General features: G+C 42.9%; 1 protein-coding gene across 1 annotated transcript; it reads left to right on the forward strand.

The window, feature by feature from the left end:
- The first annotated feature begins 2,960 nt into the window (after window positions 1–2,960).
- On the forward strand, window positions 2,961–4,105 carry LOC147666154 (uncharacterized). The gene is made up of 2 exons (XM_086949264.1): window positions 2,961–3,949; window positions 4,033–4,105. Exons 1-2 carry the CDS (start codon window positions 2,961–2,963, stop codon window positions 4,103–4,105), a joined length of 1,062 nt encoding a protein of 353 aa, XP_086805390.1.
- Window positions 4,106–18,154: the final 14,049 nt, after the last annotated feature.

Genomic DNA, 18,154 nt, shown 5'->3' on the forward strand with positions numbered 1-18,154 from the left:
TGAGGGGGACGATACATCAAAAGGCCGGCACCTGAAATTGAGGCCGACAATTTGATGCAAAAGGGAAGACCTTCAATGCAATCAATTTGATCGTAATGGGGAGAAGTAACCGTCCATTTAGATTTATAAATAACTGCCACCCCACCCCCTTGTTTACCATTTTGTCGATTGGCACATATAATACTGTGGCCTTCAGGAATGGCCAAAGTCAGAGCGGGGTTTGTCTCCTCACTTAACCAGGTTTCTGTCAAGAAAAGGAGGTCCCAATCATTATCCTTAAGGGACTGCAGAATGTCTAGAGAATGTTTAACCAGTGATCTGCAGTTTATAAGTGCAGCTTTAAGAGGTATTGTCACCTTGGGGCCCAGGGGTAATGATGAGCTAAGCAAAGAAGAATGTCTATCCCGTGTGATGTATTTGTTCAAGGAGAAACAACAACACTTACATGAGAGATCCGAGCTCCGGGTTTCAGATGTGTGGAGCAGGGCGAGGGGGGCGCCAAGTAGGTCTACGTGCAAGTATCTCCATCTGGCTATATGAAGTCCTATGGGTGATGTTAAATCGGGCAGCGTTTCCAGCCCCGGCCGCGTGCTGGTTGCGGACGGGCGCAGACAGGCTTCCCTTAGGGGCACCCGTTGCACGCGTCCGGTTAGGTATAGCCATTTTATCCTGGTGAGGGCCGGAGAGGCCAACAACTAGACCTCCACCCTGAGACTTCCCCCAAAATGGCGGCTCTGTAGAGCACAGGTTGCTTGGCTTCCCACGTCAGCGCCCAAATCCGCTGATGAGGGGAAGTGTGCAAAGCGTGCAGGAAGGTAGGAGCAAGTGCAAATAAGCTGGGGCAAAGAAGTTTAAAATACAATTAAAAACGAAATGCTTGACTATGTTCCCGGCTTCCGCCTCAGGAACTGCTATCTGTGCAATCTGCGTGCGTGAGCCCCAGCGTGTCTTTTATCCTGGTGAGGGCGGGAGAGGCCAACAACTAGACCTCTACCCGAGACTTCCCCCAAAATGGCTGCTCTGTAGAGCACAGGTTGCTTGGCTTCCCGCGTCCGCTCCCAAATCGGCTGATGAGGGGGAAGTGTGCAAAGCGTGCAGGAAGGTAGGAGCAAGTGCAAATAAGCTGGTGGAAAGAAGTTTAAAATACAATTAAAAATGCCACTTTGCCACTGGATTCAAGCAAGCCTGGCTGAAGACGGCTGGAATGCCAGAAACCGGTCCTAGGAAGCTTGTTTCCGGTCCAGGGAAGGCATGGCTTGGCATTTCGGGCTGGACTGTTCACATGAGGCACAGGGTCAGACTGATTTGTATATGGCCATGTCTGAACTGGGGTGGCAGAGTGGGCTAAAGAACGGTGATTGATTAAACCCAGATCTGTTGACTGGGTGTGAGTGTTTGATTGGTTCAGATGCTCCGTCCATCACCACCCCCTTTTGTACTGCATGGGAGAAGTAGCATTGTTTGTGGTGCTGGGAAGGGGAGACTCTTTTGAGGGTGGGCATGCTTGTTCTTTGAGATATTGCTTGCCTGGTTTGGGGACTTGTGCGAAGAGGTATACTGCACAGTCAGTGGGAGGAAGTTTTGATCAGACACTTGAATAGCTTACTGATGATTACTGATGTGCACAAAACTGTACATCAGAATTTCTATCTTTAGACCTCTTCAACCTAGTGTTCCATTGTTCTCAAGCTTTCTATCGAAAATGCCTAGATCCCTCTCATCCCTCTCTCAAAATAGACTCAGACTCTGGATGTCTGTATTAGCTAATAAATGTTATTCCTTTGTTCCAGTTTGCATTCTTTAACAATCTCTGTTTTTAAATCCACAGGTGATTGAAGAGTGGGCATGGAAGACAAAATGGTAGTCCGTAATAAGCAAATAATTGAAAACTATTAAAGGACCAATGCTAAAGAAGTAAAGTTGCTTCAGAGCTCCAACAAAAGAAAAGTATCTAATGAAAAGATGTGGTGAGAAACTTGGATTTGAGTAAAATAAAGAATGTGAAAGCAGTTTCTCTAAATAGACTTCCTGCTGCTCTAATGGTATGTGAAGAATGCCCTAGAGATCCTAACCCAGGGCAGGAAGACCATCTGTCTGAACCAGAGAAGACAAGCATCAGTCTTAAGTTCTATCCGATCCAAGAGAAGATAATACACACAGAGCAAGTGGGACTTGAAGAGTTTTTAACAGACCTCAGCAAATGGAACACTTGAGCACCATATCCAGTGAATTGTCTTTATATCAAAAACAAATATCTGTTTGTCACTTATATATGTAAACGAAGCTGCTTAAAAGACAGGTAGTCCGCTTAGAACTAAGATACCTCTTAGTTACGAACTAGCGATGTGGGTATATCCGGGACAAAGGGAAGGAGAATGAGGGGAAAAAATGCACCTCTGTGACCAATGACCACCTTTTGCTTGTAGTCCAGGTCCCCGTGTCCACTATCATTCTTGCCCATTAGATGTGACCTCGGGTACTTGTTACCGGGCAAGACCTGCACAATCTTTAACATCCTCATTGTAGTCTTATATACAGACATAGAAGACATCCAGAAGAAGGGTGACCAGAAACAATGTGCTACTACTGATGCACAATAGTATTCTAAATGTTCATGCCAATACATTATGTGAATATGTACCTAGCTTAGAAATACTGAACACTAACCAAAGACCTGATCAATGCTTCATTAACTAATACATAAATAAGTATGAGAAAAGGGTTAGAGAATCCACATGGATGTAATGAAGAGGCAATAATCCCATGAGAGGCTTCCCCATAAGTACCAGCGGCTGCTGATATTAAGGTTGTAGGGTGAATTAGGTTGCCTACAGAGGTTATAAACTGTGAACTCCACAGAGAAGTGATCTTTGGCTAAATAAAAGTGTTAAGTTGAACAAGTGCAGCACATTTGAGTGGGTGATGCTAAACACACGCTGAATAAGATTTAGTATTGTCTTATGGTGTGTCTGCTAGAAAAATCCCAACTTGGAAATATTAACTTCAGAAAGAAATCTTATCTCATAATGGAATGTATACAAGATAAAACCGAACTTGGAGATATTAGCACCAAAAAGAAGTCTCATACCTGCTCTGAATGTGAGAAGAGCTTTAGTTGTCAATCCAGACTCAGTCAGCATGAGAAAATTCACACTGGGGAAAAACTTCATCAGTGCTCTGAATGCCTGAGACGCTTCACTCACAAACACCAGCTGACTCAACATGTGAGAATTCACACTGGGGAAAAACTTCATCAGTGCTCTGAATGCCTGAAACGCTTCACTCACAAACACCAGCTGACTCAACATGAGAGAATACATACTGGAGAAAAACCTTTTCATTGCTCTGAATGTCTGAGAAGCTTCAATTGTAAAACTCTTCTCAGTCAACATGAGAAAACTCACACTGGACAGAAACCGTATCAGTGCTCTGAATGCCTAAATTGTTACCAATGTAAATCAGATCTCACTCGACATGAGAGAACGCATACTGGGGAAAAACCTCATAAGTGCTCTGAATGCCAGAAAACCTTCAGTCGGAAAACCATTCTCACCCGGCATGAGTTAACCCATTCTGGGCAGAAATCCCATCAGTGCTCTGAATGCCCAAAAAACTTTAGTCGTAAATACCTTCTCACTCAACATGAGAGAACCCACACCGGAGAAAAACCATATCACTGCTCTGAATGCCATAACAGATATTGTCTGAAAAGTGGTCTTAAACTCCATGAGAGAACTCACACTGGGGAGAAACCATATAAGTGCTCTGAATGTCACAACAACTTTAGAGATAGAGCTAGTCTCACTCACCATGAACAAACCCACACTGGGCAAAAACCTTATCAGTGCTCTGAATGCCTAAAAAAGTTCAGTTATAAAACCAGTCTTATTGTACATCAGAGAACTCACACTGGGGAAAAACCTTTTCAGTGCCTTGAATGCCAGAAAAGCTTCAGTTATAAACGCAGTCTAACTTTACATGAGAGAACTCACACTGGGGAAAACCTCATCAGTGCTCTGAATGCGAGAAAACCTTTAGTCTGAAAAGTCATCTTACTGTTCATGAGAGAATACACAATGGGGGAAGAACCTTTTCGTTGCTCTGAATTCCAGAGAAGCTTTAGTTATAAAATAATTCTCACTCCACATATAAAAGCCCATCCTACCTAAAATAACGTATGAGTGTTATGAAGGCATGTAAAAATTCAGTTGGAAGGTCAAAGTTATAAAGGAAAAGTGTTTATTAGTGTTTTGAATGCCAGAAAAGCTTTAGTCAGAAAATTCATTTCAATGAACATGAAAGAATGCATCCTGTGCCAAATCCTTATCACTGTTACTAATGTCAGAAACACTTGAGTTGGAAAAAGGACGCCCGTCGACATGAGTGAACCCCCACTGAGCGAAAAACCTTAAACATATACCCTTTGCCAGAAGCACTTGTCACACCCATTGCAGTGGTTGTAAACCATCTATACTAAGAGCAAAACTGGTTTACTTCCAATCTCAAAAAGCTGACGCTGATAATTCCTCAAATAGATCTTTGGTTCTACCAAGCACAGTTCACAGGCCCCTCTTCTAAGATTCATGGGTTACCTTCGCTACAGCTTTGAGAATGACTTGATGTTTTCCTTTTTTCTTTTAAACATATCTTTATTGCACATTTTATAGCTTATGTTTTAACGCACCCCTCCAAGTGGACAGTCCATTCTTAAGATTAATTCATGTCACGTCTTATACACAGATCAAACATGTATACATATATTGCTATCTTTCCCACGTAGAAGACACCTGCGGAAAAATGTATCCAATTGACCCCCATTCCCACATCTTATAGTGAATAGAAAGGTGCTCTACTATCCCTCTTCTAGTATAGCCACCCACCCGTCGGAGGTGCCCACACCCTTGACCTTTTTCTCCTTGCCCCCTCTTTTTTTTTTTGCATAGACTGCCACTTCCGTTTGATAAATAGCCATTAGACGAGTGAGCCATTGTTGGATCAATGGTGCTGAGAGGTCTTGCCATGCCGTAGCCAAGCTTAGCCGAAAATCCATCATTACAATAAACACAAATGGCTGTGCCTGGCTAGGGATTGATTCATTACTAATCCCCAGTAATATAAGTTGCGGGCTCTGTACTATACTTAGTCCCAGTTTTCCCTCCTGGAACTCAGTAATGTCCCCAATCAGGCCACCTAGGGCTGGGCAGGTTGCAAACAGCGTATCAAATGCGTCCCATGTGAATGGCATTGGGTACAATGTTCATTTCTGGTTCCACCCCATTTAGCTATTTCCCTCAGAGTGTAGTACAACTTGTAATCTGTTTTAAAATGCTGTACTTGAGAAAGGCAAAACTTAAGATTGTCTGTGCCAGATTTCTGGACTCCAAGAGACGTCTGTTCCTGATTGAACCTTCTCTTCCCACAACATTATCTGCTTTTCTATATCATCTGGCATGAGCTTATTCAACAACTGATAAAGCTTCCCGATGGGGGTTTGCTAATCGACCAGTTCAACCTTATAAATACATTTGCCCCTCCTGCTTTTTTCAGTAAAAAAATCACAGAGAAATTGGGGAAATTTGGACACAGCTAAATTTAATCAAATTTTGTTAAACAATGCCCCTGCGCAGGATTCCATTTCTCTAGTTTCTTTGAATAGTATTTATAATTGGATTGCCTCCGCGGCCAATGCGTGCCTGCCATCGTCGGCTAAAAAATGTAATGACCATCGCCCCCTTGCCCCGTGGTTTACGGAGCAGCTAAAAACTGAAACAAGCAAGTGTAAAGCGGTGTAAAGAAGTTGGAGAAGGAAGTATGCTCCTGAGGCCAAACAGATTTATAAAGCCACACTGAAAAAATATCATGCATTGTGTAAAAAGGCACATGCTGACTATGTTTCCTCGTCTATTTCGGGGTCAAAAAATTGCGCGCGGACTCGGTTTTCCATGGTTAAAAAGCTGCCAGGTTCTGGGACTGAGCCTAGTCCGCCTGTTCTTGATGAACCTCAATGTGATTCCCTTGCCAAGTTCTTCATAAACAAAGTTGAACAAATTCATCAGAAACTAGGGGGAATTAATGCGTCAACCCCGGCCCTGCAGAACACTGCCAGGATGTATTCCGGGTCAGAAGTCTCGCGGCTAAAATTGGAGCAGTGGGATCTTTTGGATACAGGCTCCCTACTAAAAATTTTAACTAGTATTAAATCGGGTTCTCCATGTGATCTGCTTCCAGCCACAGTGCTTCTTCAGATGTAACAACCCGCTCTTGGAGTAGTGATGGGACTACTAAACGCTTCTCTTAGTGAAGCACAGATGCCCACAGTCTGGAAACATGCAATGGTCTTACCTCTGTTAAAAAAGCCAAATGCAGATCCAACCATGCCATCTAATTTTAGACCCATTTCCCTGCTCCCGACTTTCTCGAAGGTCTTGGAGAAACACGTTAATGGCCAGTTATCTTTGTTCGTGTAAGCATCCCAATTTTTGCACAACTCGCAATCAGGATTCAGAGCAGGGTTCTCTACGGAGACCACATTGCTAGGCGTTACTGAGATGTTACGCCAGCGCTTGGACGCCGGCGACACAGTTGCCCTTATTTTATTGGATCTAAGTGCCGCTTTTGATACGGTTTCTCATACTGTATTACTTGAATCTTTACAGGCACTGGGTATTGCTGGGACTGTGCTTGGTTGGGTGTCTTCCATTTTAGCGGAACAAACATTCGAGGTGTTCTCTACCAGGGCCTCTTCAAAGTCTTATTCTTCCCTGTATAGTGTGCCACACGGCTCTATTTTGAGCCCATTGTTTTTCAATATTTATGTGCAACCATTAGCAATGATTGCGGAAGCGGCAGGGCTTGCATTGTTTTCCTATGCTGATGATACACAAATCATCTTTTCATTATCAGCAGGGGGGGAAACAGGACCCTTCTAATTGCAATTAGGCTTGCGCAAGATTGCAGTATCGATGCAACTCAATTTGCTCAATCTTAACGGGGAAAAGACGGAAGTACTCATTTTTGGGAAGGAGTCTGATTGTGGGCCCCCAACATTGGCCAGCTGAAATGGGACCTTTACCCACGCCCTCCTCTCAGGCACGCAATCTAGGCTTTATTATCGACAATAAAGTATCAATGAAACAACAGGCAGTTCAGACAGCAGCCACCTGTTTTACCATCTTAAAATGGCTAAAAAAAAAATTGGATGCTCCATGTTGACACCCAAAGAACAGTCATCCAGGCTCTAGTAAAATCTCGCCTGGACTACGGTAACATTCTCTTCCTGGGGTCTAACAGAGAGGTACTACGTAAGCTTCAGGTGGTGCAAAATTCTGCTGCCAGATTGCTTTGCGGCCTTCCCAGAATGTCCAACATGGGAAATGCCCTGAGAGAACTGCATTGGCTTAAGGTAGAACATCGCATAAAATTTAAAGCCTTATGCTATATGTTCAGAATAAAGATCGGCTCTGCCCACAAATATCTACAAGATCTGGTTCATGAGTACCACCCCCGGCGCCTACTTCGCTCGTCATCAGGAGAACTGTTTGAAATCCCGAGGTTTAAATTGTCGAGAATGGGAGGCCGCCGCTCCTTTTCTCTTCTTGGGCCAACCTTATGGAATTTCTTACCTGATGGGATGAGGAGGGAGATGCTGTTTCCCGTCTTCCGGAAACAATTAAAAACCTGTTTTTTAACCAACATTGCTAATTCCGATATTGCGCTGGGAAACCTTTGTTGGATAGCTGTGCGCACTACAAAATAAAATTAAAAAAAAGAGCTGAAGATATTTTAAAAAACTTGTAATGCCCTAGATTAAGCCTGTGACGTAGGGTCTCAAACAATTCATGTAAGAGTCCCAAAAAATTACCGGAGATTAACATTTTTGTGTAATGCAGTGTAGAAGTTCAGCCAACCCAGGCCTACTTTCTTCTGGCCCTCGGCCCGTATTTTGAACAAACAATGGACGGTCTTAAATCGAACTCTTTTATAGTATCCATACTAAAGCTGCCTCCAAAATACACCCCATGCCGCATCCCCTACCAGAAGCTTGTACAGGATTAGTACTTTGATAAGCCTCTCATTTTATCCCCAATAAAATAGATCTCTGTTGCAGGGAAGTGGCCCAGTAGTAGATTGTTATATTAGGTACCGCTAACCCCCTGCGCTCTCTCAGGAGGGTCAGATATTTCAGCACTATTATAGGCCTAGTATAAGCCCACAAAAATGGAGAGATCGTCCCATCAATAACCTTAAACCATTGGTTCCTACTTCAAGAGGGATGGTCCTAAAAAGTAGAGTATTTTAGGGATCTTGATCAAATTGATTCTACCTATTAAAGACATTTGTAAGCTGTTTATTCTGCCAAATTCTACCCTTGTACTTTTTATTAATGGATCCAAATTTGCCTTTATAATTTTATCTACCTCAACTATGATTTTTACCCCTAAATAGGTAGCTCCCTCTACCACTCGCCAATCCTCCCATTCCACTAATGTGTTTTTAACAATTTGGTTTTATGGATATCCAGAAAATCTGCTGAACTGCTCAGCCTCTTCATTTATTTCTCTTAATGCTTCCCTGGGATCTGTAGTAACTACTGCCAAGTCATCGGCCAGTATTTTTCTTTCCCAATCATGCAACCTAATAGGCTGCATAACATTTTTTTTTTCCTATCCTCCTTATCATAGGATCAATATGCAAGGCAAATAACAAGGGAGAGCAGGGATATTCTGTCTAGTACCTCACTGTATTTTTATAAATTCCAATCCTAACCTTGAGATGCTGATACAATGCTTTCAAGGCCATTTAAAGCCTGGCCCCTAAACCAATCTGCTTGATCAGAGACCGTGCCAGGAGACCCTGTCAAATGCTTTTTCAACATCCAAGTGTATTTGTACCATTGAGTCTCCCTTCACTGCTGCTGCCTCAAAGTGTAATTACCCGCCTGACGTGGTCAGTTGTTCCTTGATCCAGAACAAAGCTGTGTTGTCAAGCAGACACTATTTTGCTAATTGTTCCAGACAGCCTTGTAGCCTAGATCTTGGAGTAGATTTTAGAGTCACTGTTCATTAGGTTAATCGGCTGGTATGAGCCTAGTTCTAATGTAGACTTCCCTTATTTTAGGAATACCACAATATTTATTAAGGCCCGAGACCCATGTGGCGCCTCCCCTCCCTGTACTATCAGCAAATGTTCCAGCAGGTACTTATTGAGCCAGGGGGACAAAATCTTATAGAACTCTCCCGTAATGAGTTTCGTTCCAGCTGCCTTCCCAGCTGCAAGGGCGGAGGTTGCTAACTCGATTTCCTCCATAGTGATTGGTTGACCTAAATATTCCTGGTCTTCCTCTCCTATATTCCCCATCATCACGGAGTTCAGATATCTTATCAAGTCCTCAGACTCCCCTTCCACATCCTTGGTGTATACCTTTGGTAAAATCTCTAAAAGGCAGCCTTTATTCCTTCTGGCTCTGAAACTATTCCTAACACAGGATCTTGAACTTCCTGAATATGGGACTGGGTTATTTGCTGCTTAGTACACACCGCCAACAGATGACCCACCCCTAACTATATTCAAAAAAATTATATTTCTGCGGCCTTCTTTGTCTAAAAACTCACTGTTGCTGCTTTAGCCACAGCCACTTTCAGCTGTGCTGTCTGAGTCTCCATACCCAACGCCACTGTTTCCCTCACCATAGCTTCTGCGAGTGACAGCCTTTTAAAGAGGTCACCCAGAAGGAGTCTCTCTTTTTTGACGGGCCCAGCTGTACCAGTCAGTCTCGCCTCGAACCCCATCTTGGAAGGCATCCCAGATTATCCCAGCAGGAGCACTACCCATGTTTTTTGGCATAAAAACAGAAATCCATTCCTGCATGTAATTTAGGTATGCATCATTCAGTAACAGAGCCCGTTCAAAAGACCAACCCCACGACTGACCCAACTTATCTAGATGAGGGACCTCTAGTACCAACGAGTTATGGTTTGACGTGACCATGGGATATTTCTCTCTTCGGCAACCCTGCAAAAGATCTAGGGAAATAAACAAAAATAGTCTAGCCTTGCATAAACTTTATGTGGAGCTGAAAAATTAGGGACTGACGCTAATCAAGAAAGAAGATCAGAACAAGCTGAACCGGCCAAGACATGGATACCAGCACTGCCGGCAAACTTAGATGGGACTATTATACTACCCATCAGGTTTACAGTGAGGACGGGGGGAGGAAAAAGCTTAACACAAGTCGGCTCTGGCAACTTCCCTGATCCAAAAGACCTCCCTCTATTGAATTTATTTACTCCACCTTAAAGCAAATGCAACGGGATGCCCGGTTGGAACATCGTTGGGCCCACTAGGCCACAAAAAATTGCTAGGGTCAGTTTGGAAAATCAGTAAAACTTGCTCAGATATGAAGGAGAGAGTGACCCTTGTGGAGGAAGGGGCCGGAGTAACAGAGGGGAAAGGCAGGAAACTCTAAAATCATAACGACGCACATTATTCACACATGACGGATGTAATGTGGAAACTTGAGGAATTCGAGAACCGACAGCACTGAAACAATCTAAGGTTTCTGGGTCTAGCAGAAAACATTGAGGGGAGTGATATCTGCTGTATTATGGTGAGACTTCCTAAGGGAGTTTTTCCTGACTTACCTCAGTGGAACTGGGACACTGAGGTGCAGCAAGCTCTTCGTTTTCCGATGATGCTAAGAAAAAAACAAGTGGCAGGACAACCTGAACGGCCTCTGGCAGTTTTATTTTTCTTGGGTAACTTCCTACTCCAGTAAGCCATATTCAACAAGGCAGAAGGCAAGCGCACCTATGAGGTGCATACGCTCTTTGTCCGCCCGGACTTTTGCCACACTATTGTGGAAAGGCGATGCCGACTACGCCAGCTGATTTCATCCTTTCAGGGACTAGGTAGTGAGGCATATCTATTAAATCCAGCCCGTCTTCAAGTCCTCTCTAATGGAAGGGTGCAGATTTTTACATCGGAAATGAAGGCTGAATAGTATCTGAATGAGATCAAAGGAGGTCCAGGGTGCCAGGATTAGAATGAAACGTTTCCCATAATATTAACTCTGTAAGGATTTCAGCAGCCAGCAGTCTATGGACTTTAAGAAGTGGGCTCTTTTTTTTTTCCTTCTTACTTATATTTACCAACGAATCTTTCTTTTCCTTCGTTTGTCTTTTTTTCTGCCCTGATTTTTACATGAGGGTTGGAGCCTGGGGGCACTTCGGGCAAGGTGGAGTGGGTGGCATCAACAGGGTCAGATCTGACCTATTTGCTTGTTTATGGTGGAGGTGGTCAGGGGGCGAGTGCCTTAGGGTGGGTTGGGGGAGGGGCCGGGGGAGGTAGGGGCAGGGGAGGTTTTCAGAGTAGACAGGTACAGTCATGCACAAGGGGGGTGACAATTGGTTTTTCACACATTATCAATGAGTAATTTTCAGATTGCAACTATTAACATTTATAGGTTAAATGACCCCATGAAAAGGCGTAGGGTAGCCCTTGATATGCTTTATCTCAAGGCAGGCATGTGTGCAAGAGACACACATTGAAGGTCCTAGGAAGACACTCTTAGAGTGTTTAGGGTACAAAGTGGTAGGTAGTATTTCACAAGGAGCACGTAAACGGGGGTGGCGATTTTGGCGTGGAAAGGCGGGGCAAGTTCCCAAGGGTTTGGGTAGACAAAAAAGTGCACTGGGTCATCGCTCAGTGTCAGTTCCCCTAAGAGGGTTTTACACTTTGTTCAGTATATGGGTCAGTCTTAGAAGACCCAGCGGTGTTTGTGTGTTTAAATTCTGAGTTATCATTATGGCCACTCCCTCTTATGTTGGGTGGGTATTTCTATATCAATTTGGATGTGGATTTGGTAGGCACGGGCCCTAGAAAGTATAAAGATTGTACATCTAAGGCTCTTCAGTCTCTGCTGGATCTAGGCTCCACCCATGTTCTGAGGGATGTTTGGAGAAAGAAATATACCTCAAATCCTTGTTTTACATATTTGACGTGAAGTTTTCCAATGGCAAGATCATTAATATGCTCACTAATATAAATGTCCCTTATCTGCCAGAATGAGATCATTGTCCTTGCAGACTGACGCCCCTTCTGGGATTCCTTTGCCACACTAGTTGAAAGCATTTGTAAATAAAATCATCAACAACCTAAAACTTGTTACCACCTGCTCAAAAGCCTACAGTGTCAAAACCATTTAACATGACCAATATGCCTTCGTGACAATCATCACCATATTTGTCAAAACATCTCTGATGGTAGGAAACATCCCAGACATACATGCTATTATAATGAAACCTCTTGTAAAGACACCTGCCAGTGACCTGAACGTCCTTCCCAATTATAGACTGATTTCTGGCCTGGACCAGTATTACTAAATCCTGGAATCTTAGTGACTTCTAGCCAGTCATCAGGCACCAAAGAGGTAAGAAAACTATCCTATTGAACCTCAGGTAAGCATCCCTCTCTGCCAGGGACTACAGTAAAAGCTGCATATTGATCCTCATAGTCCTTTTCGCAGCTTTATATAAACACAACCACAACATTCTCTCTTCTCAACTTTAGACCTCTTTTGGACTCAAATGTGTTCGACTCCAGTGGCTCAGATCGCATTTAACGAACTGCAATGACCACTGATGTTTCTGAGGGTTCATCTCTCAGACCAACTCTCTTCACCGACAAAGGCTCCACTCACTTCTATCCTCGACAACACCAGCAGTGGCTACCACCATGCTGACAATAACATAATACACATTAAAATCCTAAAAGAACTAGAGAAAAAAGGTAACTGCATCATTGCCTCCAACACATACAGAAATGATTGACAAACAATTGGCTATGTCTGAATTGCACCAAAGCTATAGACTCTCTCCCAACCCAATAAATCAGTTAGAAACCTTGGAATCTTTTTCAACGATGAACTGTACGTCTCCGCTTGCATTGCCTTTTTTCTTCCTCTTCTGCTGCCTTTGTGGACATCCACCCTACTGTATGGAGGGTCCAAACTCATGAATATCATGTCAAATTCAACAAACGGATGAGGATGCCAACATTTTATAAAATTCTGACCATCACCACGCAGCCAAGTTGTCGAAGCTCCAACAAGGCGATCTGGTACTTGCCAAGTCGAGTATTCATCACAAGGATGATTCAGACTTAGCCCCTCAGCTTTATGTGATCACCAATGTCCATGGCACCATGACTGTGGCCTGGTGAGATGAGCACACCATCACTCGCAACTCATCATATTTCAAGGCTCTACTAGGAGGAGAGTGTGAGTTAGTGATGAGAGATGACGTTAAAGATGACTCCAGCAACCCCGGGATACTTGATGGTGGAGGAGAAAATCATGAAGGAAGCACGGGACCAACTACCAAACAAACTGTGCACCCCTACTTTGTTTCCCAGTCCTTGAGGTGTTGGTTTTCTAATAGACAAACAAGACCATAACTCCTAGAATGAAAATAAAAAATAAAATTAGCACAGCATATCACAACAGAACCTGAGAAACTTGGCAGTTATAACTATGGATAACTTGCTACCTTCGCCAAGCATATTGTGTCCTCTCTCTAAAAATTCACCTGCTCTGTTCTTTGTGTCCCTCTGTTTAAAACCTCTATGTTGCAATATAATTATGTACAGCTTGTTCAAAACTTAGATTTCCTTTATAAGGCATTCTTCACCATCTATCTCCATTCACTGTGCTTTCACTCTCAATTCTCCCTTCACTTTCTGTTTGGTAGGTGTTTATTTTCCTATGTGTTTGTTCCTATTTTTCCTTTGCTCTATTGCAGCGCATGCTCCATCTCCATTGTGTGTACATAAAGAGCTTCTGCCCGTAGGCTAGTCAGTTGCTGTTGTTTCCTGGCCTTGTATGTCTGCACAGGGACTGTAATTCCAGGAAACAATAAACTGCTTTTTCAAGACTTACCGCCTCTGGCACAACTCTAAAGTTTGGTCACAAGTTACTCTGCAGTCCTTTGTGGTGTCCACACCCCGCACCACAGCTGATACAGGTTTTTACGTCCTGTATTCACATCAGCATTTCTCATAACTGCGCTTTCCTGCTGGCTGATATTTTCTTCAAAAGTGGTTTCCTGAAGCTTTAGGCTGTACCGGTCAAAAATGCTTTATGATGTTTATTTTCCTGATCAATGCATTTCATCAACTTGGAGGGGCTGCTCCCTGTTATTGTGTAGCAGTGTCACTTAATGTTTAAGTTGAATAACGCTTCTGGCAATTAATTTCAGTAAAGCTTTAAGTGCACTGAAATTTAAAATCTACAAGCTTGACAAACTCAAGTTGCTAATTTTCACATAAAGGTGTTCATTAAAAACATTTAGCTTAAATGACAATTCCTAATTATAATGTTCACCAATTCTCCATATTTTTAACAAGAAGCCAAATCTGTAATGCTACCTAAAAAAACAGGCAATAGTTCCACTTAACACTAACAAAGTAACATCAACATTTAACTAGTGTAAGGATGTCGACTATGTACTGCGTGAATTACATCCAACTAATACCCGTATTTAAAGAGGAATATGTGATAGAGGTACTAAGTATAAACTTTCGACACCCAACAAAATCACAATACCCAGCGCCACCACCACTACAACCACCCCTCCTGACCCCTTCCCCTCTACTACCTCAGAGGCAGCACAAAACAGGACAACGGACCTTCCCAAAATAATATATCCCCCCAACAGCACACTAGCTAAATGTTCAGAAATGTGGCAACCAACTATGTATATGGGAAGGAACTCGCACATCAACAATAATCTACACAATGCCAAGACTACAGGTGAAATGCTATACATAACTCACTATAGAAACCAAAAGCTTTTCTGTGTGTAGATATAATATTAATACATGTAGTGTACTGCACAGTGGACGCAACCATATCTCAGACACTGGGGAATATTTCGGTCATGTAGCTGTGTTGTCCCCCCCTCTTGAAGCAGAAGCAGAGTGGGCTGGTCCAACGTACGCAACGTCAGCGTAAGACTATAAATATTTAGCCTACGCCTTGGGCGTGGTTCACTTCTACAAAGAGAAGACTCCGCCACATCGAAGGTCCGCACCCTGCCACATGGCTGCCGCCATGACCACATGCCTCCTCGATACAGGCCCTTTCCGAACTCAGCGCCACAGCACCGTAGACTTATGTCTGAATCGACTACTGCCTTCGATCTACACTGCGGACAGCAGGGTTCACAACTTAAATTCAGCTTTGAATCTACACTACAGACAGCATTGAAGTTAGCCTTGATTTATGGAAGGCAAAGACAATTATACTCTATGTCCTCAGACTTTGCTAAAATAAGTGACAAAAATTATTTGTTAATATCTGTGCTGACTACTTCCTTCGATCTACAGTGCGGTCAGTAGAGTTTGTAAACTTGATACCAGTTGCGCATCAACACTACAGACAACATTGAATTCAGCCTTGATTTATTTAAGGCACAGACAATTATACTATGTCCTCAGATTTTGCTAAAGTATGTAACAAAAAAGCATTCCTCGATGTCTGTGTCAACTACTGCCTTCGATCTACACTGCGGACAACAGGGTTCACAACTTGAATTCAGCTTTGCACCTACACTATGGACAGCATTGAAGTTAGCCTTGATTTATTTAAGGTAGAGATAATTGTACTTTATGTCCTCAGATTTTGTTAAAGGATATGACAAAAAGAATTTCTTGATGTTTGTAATGACTACTGCCTTCAATCTACATTGTGAGGGCTCATGATTCAGGTGGAATGGTGATTGCACATGACGCATTCCAGTAGGCAAGAGACATTGTACCAGTGCGACCCACCCGAACCACGAATCATCGCAGGGTGCGCACACTCTGAGTTCTTCAGGTACCACTAACTCACTGCACCACAAGTCATCTCCCCGTGGCCTTATTAAGGCAGAATTCACTAGTCAAAAAGCATTGCTCCCACTGCGGCCTGCCCGGACCACGCATCATCGCAGGTTACGTACACTCTCAGTGCCAAAGCTACTACTAACTCAGTGCACCATAATTCATCGCCACATGACCGTATTGAGACAGATGTCTTATTTGGAAGAAAACATATCATAGTTTTTAGAGATCTACTGCAACTTACTCCCGTAAAAGGACAACCAGTATTTATAAGAAAACTTGATTTTAAAGACTTTGCTACCAGTGCGTCCTGCTCGGACCAGGCATCATCGCAGGCTTCACAGAACCTTGTTGCTTCATGTGCCACTAACTCTGTGCACCACTTATAGCTGGCTGCACACACACTAAATTACTAATACTGTGCAGCTCTACTCAACGCCACGTGGCCGTGGGCTCTTGCTAACCGCTGCCTCCTGCCTACACTACGATCATCAGAGCTCACAATTAATTAGACTGTTGATTCATTATTTGCAGAGTGCAATACCAAACTAAGTATAACATTTATCAAACCCTATACAATATCCCTTTAGTTGGCTCCCTTTAAGAACTTCTTTTATATCACTTATAGCGTTAGTTGAATAATAAAATTCACGCTGCAAGTGCAAAGGCACACTTAAAGTCAGTCTACACTGCGGACAGCATAGGTCACAATTTGAACCTCACTTATTCTTCATTGGAAACCTGAATTTCTTTTTTGGAGACAAAAATGTCTACACCACTGGAAGAATCATCTGATTCTGATCCTTTTGTTGCTGAAGAATTGATAACCATCCATGGTACTTTTTTTTCCCCCCTCAAAGTACATGCAGTCCAGTATGCAACACTTAATGCTTTGAGTGCAGCCCGTTCAGACCACGCATCATCGCAGGGTGAGCACACGGTAAACACCAGACGTACCACTAACTCAGTACACCGTAAATAATCGCCACGTGCCCTTGTTAAGGCAAAATTCAATAGTCAAAACACATTATTGCCAGTGCGGTCTGCCTGAACCACGCATCATTGCATGTTATGTACACGCTCAGTCCAAAAGGTACTACTAACTCAGTGCACCATAATTCCTCACCACATGGCCGTATTCTGGCAGAATTCAACTGATTCTTCATTATTTATAGAGTGCAGTACCAAACAAAGTAACGTCCTTCAAATCTACACAAAATCACCACGTGCCCTTACTAAGGCAGAATTCACAAGACAAAAAACATTACTATCAGTACGGCCTGCCCGGACCATACATCATCGTAGGCTGCACATAACCTTGTTCTTTCAGGTACCACTAACTCAGTGCAAATCAAACTAAGTATAACACCTATCAAACCCTATACAATATCCATTTAGTATGCTTCCTTTAAAAACTTCTTTTATATCACTTATAGATTTAGTTGAATAATAAAATTCACGCTGCATATATGTTCTATCTTTCACTTCAATCATGATTACAGATGATGCAGTTCACCCTAAGATCTACACTGCGGACAGCAGGGTTTACAACTTGAATTCAGCTTTGCATCTACACTATAGACAGTAGGGAATTCAGCCTTGGTTTATGTAATGCAGAGACCATTATACTGTATGTATTCAGATTTTGTTAAAATAAGTGAAAAAAAGCATTGTTCTATAACTGTACTGACTACTGGCTTCGATGTACACTGCGGAGAGTAGGGTTCACAATTCAGCTTTGGATCTACACTACAGACAGCATTAAATTCAGCCTCGATTTATTTAAATCAGAGACAAAAAATAGTGCTTTGGACTGCTAGTATGCGCAAGCACCTTCAATCGCTGCATCCTGTGAACTATGGTCACAAAGAATGTAGAAGATAGCGCCAAAATGTACCTCTACCACCGGCAATACCAAATACCTCTGGGGTATCACCTTCAACATCGCCACCAGACATACGTCCCCAATTTGGTAAAGTTAGAATGCACTGCAGGAAGTGCAAACATTTAATTTGTTATGGGGAAGCAATCAGTACACCTAGTTTGTACAGCAATTGATAACCATTGATGCTAGGTTTTTTTTCCCCCTCAAAGTTCATACAGTACAGTCTGCAACAGTGAATGGTTTGAGTGCAGCCCGTTCAGACCACGCATCATCGCAGGGTGAGCACACGCTAAACACTAGACGTACCAGTAACTCAGTACACCGTAAATAATCGCCATTCCCTTGTTAAGGCAAAATTCAATAGTCAAAACACATTCTTACCAGTGCGGTCTG

The sequence above is a fragment of the Lissotriton vulgaris genome, unplaced genomic scaffold (genome assembly GCF_964263255.1).
Source record: "Lissotriton vulgaris unplaced genomic scaffold, aLisVul1.2 SCAFFOLD_2020, whole genome shotgun sequence".
Lineage (NCBI taxonomy): Eukaryota > Metazoa > Chordata > Amphibia > Caudata > Salamandridae > Lissotriton > Lissotriton vulgaris.